The 8,992-nt window shown below is 42.3% G+C and overlaps 1 protein-coding gene across 1 annotated transcript in view; it reads left to right on the top strand.

The window, feature by feature from the left end:
• The window catches only part of DNER (delta/notch like EGF repeat containing), a 435,394-nt gene that overhangs the window by 294,338 nt on the left and 132,064 nt on the right, over positions 1-8,992 (top strand). The window contains exon 7 of the mRNA XM_007942160.2: positions 5,522-5,635. Within this exon, the coding sequence (XP_007940351.2) occupies positions 5,522-5,635 (114 nt within the window). The remainder of the gene's footprint in view (positions 1-5,521; positions 5,636-8,992) is intronic.

The raw sequence follows: 8,992 nt of genomic DNA on the forward strand, positions 1-8,992 counted from the left end.
AACACCAGAGGCTCAGCCTCAAAACTCACGTCTACATGTCACCACAGTAGGACAAACCGACAGACAAGTTTGTCCTGCTGTTGGAGACCTATACATATATATATATGTATATGTGTGTATATATATGCACACACATACACACATACTTAGATACATGCACACATCCATATATACACACATCCACATATAACACAGTGCTTATGGCATCTTACTGCTAACCAGAAGGTTGGTGGTTGAAACCCACCAGCCACTCCCCAGAAGGAGGACTGGGCAATCTACTTCTGTAAACATTTACCGCCTTGGAAACTTAACGGGGGTTGCTATGAGTTGGAATCAACTTGATGGCGGTGGAGTTCGTTGGGTTTGGTGTTTGCATATATGCATATATATATATGGCTGTGTGTACATATGTGTGTATGTGTGTAAACCATGATGACGTGTATGTATATATGTGGGTGTGTGCATGTACACATGTTTATATGGCTATGTTATATATGTATACATGGGTATGTATATATGTATACAGACATATACACGAGTGAATAACATGAATCTACATATAAATGTCTGGAGACACAACTTTTCTGACATCTTCTGTGTTATACTTAGAATGTTCTCTAAAGAAACAATAAAACCTGTGTGATTCCCTGAAGGCAGAGAACACTCTTCCCAAGTTGTCTGCTTTTGAACCAATCACTTTACATATTCACGGGCTACCACAGCTATAATGTCCTCAGTAACGGGAAGTCTTTAGAGTCAAATGGCTTTTTAAAAATGATCTTCAATTTGCTGGCGGGTATAACTGTTCATATGGAGTTGGATTTTTACAAATGTATAAGGTGCCATTGCTTGAAAAGGACTTGAAAAGGAATGGTTTCTATCTAAGGGAAAGTAAGAGATGTTGGGACAAAAACCGATTTTCGTCTGAGGCTGCAAGGCCTCCTTGGCCTAAATCAGGCTTTCTCAACCTTGGCACCAGGGACGCTTGGGGAAGATAACTTAGTGCTATTCTGCACTTTAAGGGTGGTTTAGCAGCTTCTCCAATGTCTACTCCAGAGCCTGACTATGAACCATGACTCTAGACATTGTCAAAGGGCCCCTGGAATGGAAGTCACTGCTGGTTGAGAACCACTGACCTGGAATTAGACGTGGAGAGGGGGCTGTCGTGGGAGCAAAGATGAAGAGTTCCGTTGCAGATGCGTTGATTTCCAGATGCAGGGAGGCCTGGGACCTGGTGGAGGCCCTGACCACTTTGTTGTTGGGTTACAGCCAGTCAGTTCCGACTCACAGTGACCCCATGGGATAGATGGAACTGCCCCAGTTTTCCAGCTGTATTCTTGACAGGAGGAGATCACCAGATCTTTCTCCTGCAGAACCCGGGCCGGGTTTGAACCGCCAACCTTTCCATCAGCAGCTGAGTGCTTAGCTGTTTACACCACAGGGTTCCTTGTGTAAACACACTGCCATCGAGCCGATTCCATCTCATCGTGACCCATAGGGCCTCCAAGGCTATCACTCTTTACAGAAGCAGATTGCCTCATCATTCTCCTGGGGAGCAGCTGGTGGGTTCAAACTGCTGACTTTTTGGTTGGCAGCCAGATGCTCTACCCACTGTGCCACCAGAGCTCTGGCTTCATCTTTAAATGTATGAATAAGTTCATATTTACAGGTCTAGCTAATTAGACATGGTGGTGTTTTCTCCATAGTTCATGTTTCCATATTTTTTTAAAAAATATTTAAAATAAAAACTTTTAAAGCTTAAAAACCAAAAGAAATGATACAGTGATTGACCCTAACCAGTGTTCCTCAGCAGAGGCACTCTTGGCATTTTGAGTGGGACAGCTGTAGTATTAGGCCATCTCAAGAAATGCAGGACTTTAGCATCTCTATCTACTAAATGCCAGAGGGACCTACAAACCATGGGGACAACCGAAGACACCCCACACATTGAACATGCAATCTAGACTCTAGGATTGAAAGCTCACTAAGTTTATATACAGTGTTTGAACACTTAACAACACTTCTGATTCTCTTACTTATAGGTTTAATTTATTAGATTTGTAGGAATTAATTAAGTGCATAGGAAGATCTGTGTATTATTAGGTGTGGTTCTTAAAAAGGAAATTGTTGATCTTAAACTCTAGTATAAAGTGTTTAACTAAATTTGTGAATGGGACCAAACATTAACAGAAGATTCCATTAAAGGACAAAATGTGTATGAATTGTTGAATGGAAAATGAATTTGCTCTATAAACTTTCATCCAAATCACAAAAAAAGTTAGAAAAACAAAAGAAAAAGCTATCTTTTAAAGTTTTTCTTTAATTATATATGCATATTGAAATATTTGGGAGCTCTGGTGGCGTAGCGCCTAAGGCATTTGACTGCTAACCAGAAGGGTGGCTGTTCAAACCCACCAGCCACTCCTTGGAAGGAAGATTGGTCAATCTACTTCTGTGATATGTGAGGTGTGTATACTAGTCTCTCTAGGTTTGTGTTTTTTCAAATTCTCAAATAAAAGGTTCAAAGCAAGTGATTGCTGGCATTTTCTCTAAAGGACTCTGCAGTCCATGTCATCTTGTATTCTCAGACTCTTACGTATGGTAAGGACATACCACTCTCCACAATGATATCTAATTGACTCCTGGCTATTTCTCATGGTTTTGTGTGATTTAGTGGTCACACAGTTCTGAAGTCCATCAAAGATAGGATTCATAATGCCGTATTCTTTAAGCTACTCCATCTCCAAGAAGCTAGCATTTGTCATCGGTTACCTTTTTCCTAAATGTACTTTCCTAGTCATAGTGTAGATTCTCTCTTGGATTTTAAAAATAGTAATTATTGGACCCCTAGAGCTCAACATAGGAGCTCTGACAGCATACTGCCTAAGGCACTTGACTGCTAACCAGAAGGCTGGTGTTTCAAACCCACCGGCCACTCTTCGGAAGGAAGGTGGGGCAATCTACTTTCATAGTGATACCGCCTTGGAAATCCAAGGAGGGGTCACTGTGAGTTGGGTCCGACAAGACAGCACATAACAACAACGACAACAGAGCTCAACATAACCACACAGGGCTATGTAGGCTGTAAGTTGCAAATGAGCATCTGTAGTTTTGATTTTATGTTGGTATCTGTCTCTGAGTCTGTATCTATGTACATTCTTAACAATTGCCTTTGGTTATTTTTCCTTTCCGTTGAATGCGTGTTTGTTGATGATGGTGATGTCTATTGCTTTAGGCATCATGTTGTGTTTAAAGATGTGGATGCAGGTACCGGGCTGCATGGGCTCCAGACTGGAAGCCACTCCCTAGTGTGTGTCTTTGTACAAATTATTCACCCTTTCTAATCCTCAGATTTCCTCACCTATAAAATGAGCGTGACTAGAAGAATACTGATCTTATAGGGTTGCCCTGGTGGCAGTGTTCAAGCTCTTGGCTGTTAGGCAAAAGGTTAGCAGTTCAAACCCACCAGCTGCTTGGTGGGAGAAAGGTATGACAGTCTGCTTCCGTAAAGATTGACAACCTCGGCAAGCCTCTGGGGGCAGTTCCACTCTGTCCATTAGTGGGGCTCTAAGTAGGAATTGACTCAGTGGCTTTGGGTTTGGTTTGGGCTTTGCTTCCATAAAGATCATAGCCTTGGCAAGCCTCTGGGCACGGCAAACCCTTGGCAAACACACAGGGTTTCCAAGGATGTAAATCTTTATGGCAATAGATTGCCTCAGCTTCCTCCTACAGAGCAGTTGGTGAGTTTGAACTATGCCACCACAACTCCTTAATAGACTACCAGACACACTGTCATTGAGTCAATTGTGACTTCTAATGACCCTCATAGGGTTTTTAAGGCTGTGAATCTTGACGGAAGTAGATTGCCCCATCTTCTCTGGCTGAGCAGCTGGTGGGTTTGAACCACTAACCTTCTGGTTAGCAGCCAAATGCCTTAGGCACCGCACCACCAGGGCTCCTTTAATAGACTACAGTATGGTGTAAACACAACTTTATGTGCACTGGAAAACCAAACAGTTCTTTGACTCTCTTTGATTGCGATATCCACTTTATTCCAGTGGGTTGGAACCAAACTCCCAATATGTCTGAGGTATTCCTGAAGTGACAACCATCGTCCAAAGATACACAGTGTTACAGTATGAGAATAATTGTGTAGAAAATACCTGTGCCCACAGATTCCTGATAAGAATTCTCTCCAGCCTACTGATAGTTCTATCATGGAGAAAGCATAACAAGGGCAAGGTTTTCCCTTTCTATTTCAATGACCTCTATTTTCCAAATGTTCTTTCATAGCTGTTTCCCAATTTAAAATGAAAAAAAAAAAGATATATTAGCATGATATTTTTAAACTGGTGTCCCTGGAGAGCTTTGCTTTCAAATTAATAAAAATTTGGAATTTCTTTAAAGCTGCACAGGTATTCTTAATAGATTTAAATTCTCATGTCCTCATGACTCTTATGTGGTTATGGTATTATCCAGCCCTATTATTCACAGCGGCTTGCATCAGAGAGCATTTACTGACTTGGATTTGTAACTCAGAGTATTAAGGTTAATACAGTAATGTGCTTAGCAGTCTCTTTATCTTTAAATGCCCACACATGTGGGTCTGAGTGCATATGCATTTGTGCCCAATGAGTGAACACAGAGGATTCTTCTAGCTCTAAAATAGCATCAATTGAAATTAGTTTTGTGAAAACTTTTGGTGACAGTATAGACAGCCTGAGGTAACATGAGTTCAATAATTTGTGTGCATACAATTTAGTGACACTGATAACATTCTTTAAATTGAGTTGCCGTCCTCACTGCCCTTCTCCAAATTAGTGCCCCCCCCCATCTTCATTCACTGCCCCCAGCACTTCCCACCCAACCTTCGCAGTTGCTCTTGTCAATTTGATCTCCCGCAGATAGTTCTTTAAAAGAACACACTGCTCAAAGCAGACCGTCTTTACTGAGTAAGACAGGCTATTGTCTGGTTTAAAGAAGAACTCAGGGAAGAGTTTTGGCTTAAGGTCTACAATTTTAAAAATTATTTCAAGGCAATAGTTTCAAATTTCCTAATTCACTTCATTTAAATTAGGTAAATTTATTTATATTAGGGAATTTACCTAAATGACCTAAGCCTTTTTCCTAGATAGGCATTAAGGGGCCACCTTGTCAGTCAACCAGAAGGCTGTGAGTTCTGCTTGTCTCCTGTCAGAGGGAAGCTGTCTACAAGGGTATTCAGTCTGAGTTGCCAGGATCCTGACTAGTATTCAAGATGATACACAGGCTTCGTGCTGAAGTGAAGTCTCTCTTGCAATGAAGAATCTTGCAAAATAAATAATCTTGGTGCTGTGGTTTTCAACCGCAATCATTGTTCCTAGCTGCAAAACTCAGATCAAGGAGTGGGTGGGAGGTTTTAGCTCAAGGTTGCTGCTGCCTCAGCTGGATGGGCACTGGTTGAGTCCATCCATTCCTGGGCATGGTTTGTGGAGGTTTGGGAGTGACATATATTATAAAATGTGTATCTTGCTTTGTTCAGGTTATACTGGGGAGCTTTGCCAATCCAAGATCGATTACTGTGTCCTGGAACCATGTCGAAATGGAGCTACGTGTGTTTCTGATCTCAGCGGATTCACTTGCCTGTGTGCGGAAGGTATATATTGTTACTCAAAGAATATCTTTCCTTTTCCATTTTCAAGCATAAGCTAATTGAATTGTACTTTCAATTTCTGAAAAACTCTACACGAGAGAACTTCTCATTTTGTTCCATGTATAAAACAAAAATAAAAGATGGTTATTATTTGTTTTTTAATCTTTGTGCTATCATAGGTTGAGAAGTGTGTTTGAATATTAGATGTAATCTCAAAATTTCTAACTTTTATTTATACATTGAAAATGAATAAGCATAAGAAAATGAACTCTCTCTTGAATGGTGAAATTTCACTTATCTGTATAACTTATACAAGCTAATGTATTTATATTTGTTAAATTATTTGTGGCAGTGTTAATATCAGTTCAAGTCCTTACTTGTTTTTATTTTTCAATCCACTTTACAAAGTCTTAAAAAATGCATGACACTCAGCCAGCCATGGGCACCATGGCTTCTTGATTACTCAAGAAGGAGGTGAGTAATCCCATCTATCTGATGTCCCATTTTGTCCTTTGAGGAGGCTTCGTTCCCCTTTCTGCTTGCAGGGATGTTATGGAAGAGATTACTTTAAACGTTTAATGCTGTGAGGATAACATGATATTAGAGACCCCGTTTTTTCAAAACCAGCATGTAAGCTCCTGATCCACAGAAGTGACATTGGCAGCTACATCAAGTTGTCACATCTTCTTCAGAGATTAAATGTCCAGTCCAGGTGTAAGAGAAGAATCACTGTAGTCACAACCACCCCAGGTTGCTGTTGGCCGAAAGGTTGGAGGAGGCCAGGGGTTCAGGATGGGGTGCTCATTAGAGAGCACTGATCTCCGGGTAGCCCTGGTGTCTTGCAGACACCAGCATCAGCACCTCACAGTCTTCACTGTTTAGAAGAAAAAGCATCCACATGAGAAGGAATATTGTTGTCTCCCAACTTGTACTCACTCTGGGGTGGGATGGCCACGGCCAGCCTAGTTTCTCAGTCTCCAGCTGTGTGTGCTTGCCATGAGCGTGGTTGACCATGGCAGTGGGCGGCACCTGTGCTTAATGCCACCTGCTCCTCATTCTCCACTTATCTTTCCTTTGCACTGCAGGCTTGAGCCTGTTGAGCAACTGGGAAAACTTGCAAATGTCACCAAGGCCTGAAGACTGAGTCACAGGACCAGTCGTCACTAGCAGTTTTCCACAGCTGTCTTATACACTGTATTAATCAGTCGCCACTTGACGCTGATTGGAGGCTGTGAGGATAGACAAGGGTGAGCTGCAGACATCAGCTGCTGGTTGGCTGATGACAAATCCAGAATTCCCCTCCCTCATCCCGTCTCCTTTCCTTTTGCAGGTAAATGCAGGTGACATGACAGTGCTTTCTTCACAAGGTCATTCTGGGATGGAATGAGATGTTTGTGAAAGAGCTTTGAAAACTGCAAATTGCTTTGTTACTATCATTTGCATTGTTAGCGGAAAGTTAAAATGAGACCCTGGCGGGTCTCAGAGGTGGGGACTTGCACAGAATCACACTGGTCATAAAGGATCCACCACCCGTCTGTTAGCTTGTTGTACTGGGGTGGTTTGTGTGTTTCTGTGATGCAGGACGCTACTTCAAATACCAGCAGGGTGTCCCATGATGGACACGTTTCAGTGGAGTTTTCATACACGAACAGACAAGGGAGAAAGGTCTGGCAATCTAGTTCCAAAACTTAGCCAATGAAAACACTACACCAGGGCTCATCTCCATGATGATCCAGAGCCAGGCAATGTTGTGTTTGTTCTGTTGGATATGGGGTTTGCATGAGTTGGAGCCAATCTGATGGCACCTAACAACTATAGTGATGGCACTGCTTAGAGAGTCTTCTTTATCTAGCGGCTTATTGATTTCTTCATGCTGTCTGGGCAAATCCTAGACAAAAGGCAGTTGTCTAGAATTTGAACAATGAAGATGAATTTAATAATAGTCTTTATATAAAGACTTCCTTTGAGAAGTTTATCCTCATTGAAGTCTGTCCAGGCAAAGGGAGCTTTATTTGTACTCCAGAAGGATTCATTGGAATGATTTGGAGCCTGGTGACTGGCATTTTTAAAGCAGCCCCTCCCACTGGTATGTTCTTAGGTCAGTTGCTACAGTAACTAATATGTATGGAGCATTCTAGACTGTAACAAGAGCATGTGTCCCCAGCACCCTTCTAATACTAGCCACACTGTGAGCGTGTGCTGGAGTTCTGAGCAGCCCTTGGCACTGGCCTGCATGCTTGTCACTCACTCCTTTGTGTTTTTGTGTTGATTCTGTCTGGCCCATTGCCCTGTGCTATACTTGGAGGTAGAAAATGCACCGTATTCATCCTCTTTTCCTTCATCTACTCCCAATGCCCCACCTACTGATTAGCTCTGTGGTTTGTGTAAGTAGAAGGTGGTTAAGAAACATGAGTTAAATACATTATAAAAGTCATCACAAATATTACTCAGTATGTCTGCTAACATCACTCACTATGTCAGCAACAACAAAAACCAAGGGAAACCCTCAGAGATGGATTTAGATAATAACTGCAGATTCATATCAAAGGTCATGAGGATGATGCAGGACCAGACGGTGCTTTGTCTTGTTAGACATAAGCTAGCATGAGTCAGAGCCAATGGAGGACAACTAACAATAACTCAACCAAACTCGCTGCCATTGAGTTGGATCCAACTTACAGCGACCCCTCCTTGGGTTTCCGAGGCAGTATCACTACAGAAGTAGATTGCCCAGCCTCCCTTTTGAGGAGTGGCTGGTGGGTTTGAACTGCCAGCTTCTGGTTAGCAGTCAAATGCCTTAGCCACTACGCTACCAATATGTCTACTAATTCATTTGATCCTCTCGACAACCCCAGGGGACAAGTTATGTTAACATTTTCTTTTGACAGATGAGGGAATTGAGTCATAGGATGGTAAATAACTAGCTGGAGAGCACATGGCTAGAAATTTAAACCCAGGTACCTTGGCTCTCCGCCACTCATCTGTCAGTTTGCCATACACTGGCAGCTTCATGTTTCTGTGACTATGGAGCCCATGCTACTGGGATTTTCAATACCAGCAGGGTCATCCGTGGTGGACAGGTTTCAGCAGAGCTTCCAGACTAAGATGGACTGGGAAGAGGGACTTGGCAGTCTACTTCTAAAAAAATGTTTTTTTTTTTTTGTTGTTGTTGTTGTTAGGTGCTGTCGAGTTGTCTCTGACTCACAGTGACCCCATGGATAGCAGAAAGAAACACTGCCCAGTCCTATGCCAGCCTCACAATCCCTGCTATACCCGAGTGTATTGCTGCAGCCATCATGTCAATCCATCTTGTTGAGGGCCTTCCCTTCCTTCGTTGACTCTCTTCTTTTCCAAGCATGA

This window comes from Orycteropus afer, unplaced genomic scaffold (assembly GCF_000298275.1).
Source record: "Orycteropus afer afer isolate SDZICR_OR568_19922 unplaced genomic scaffold, OryAfe1.0 scaffold00006, whole genome shotgun sequence".
In the NCBI taxonomy this organism is placed as follows: Eukaryota; Metazoa; Chordata; class Mammalia; order Tubulidentata; family Orycteropodidae; genus Orycteropus; species Orycteropus afer.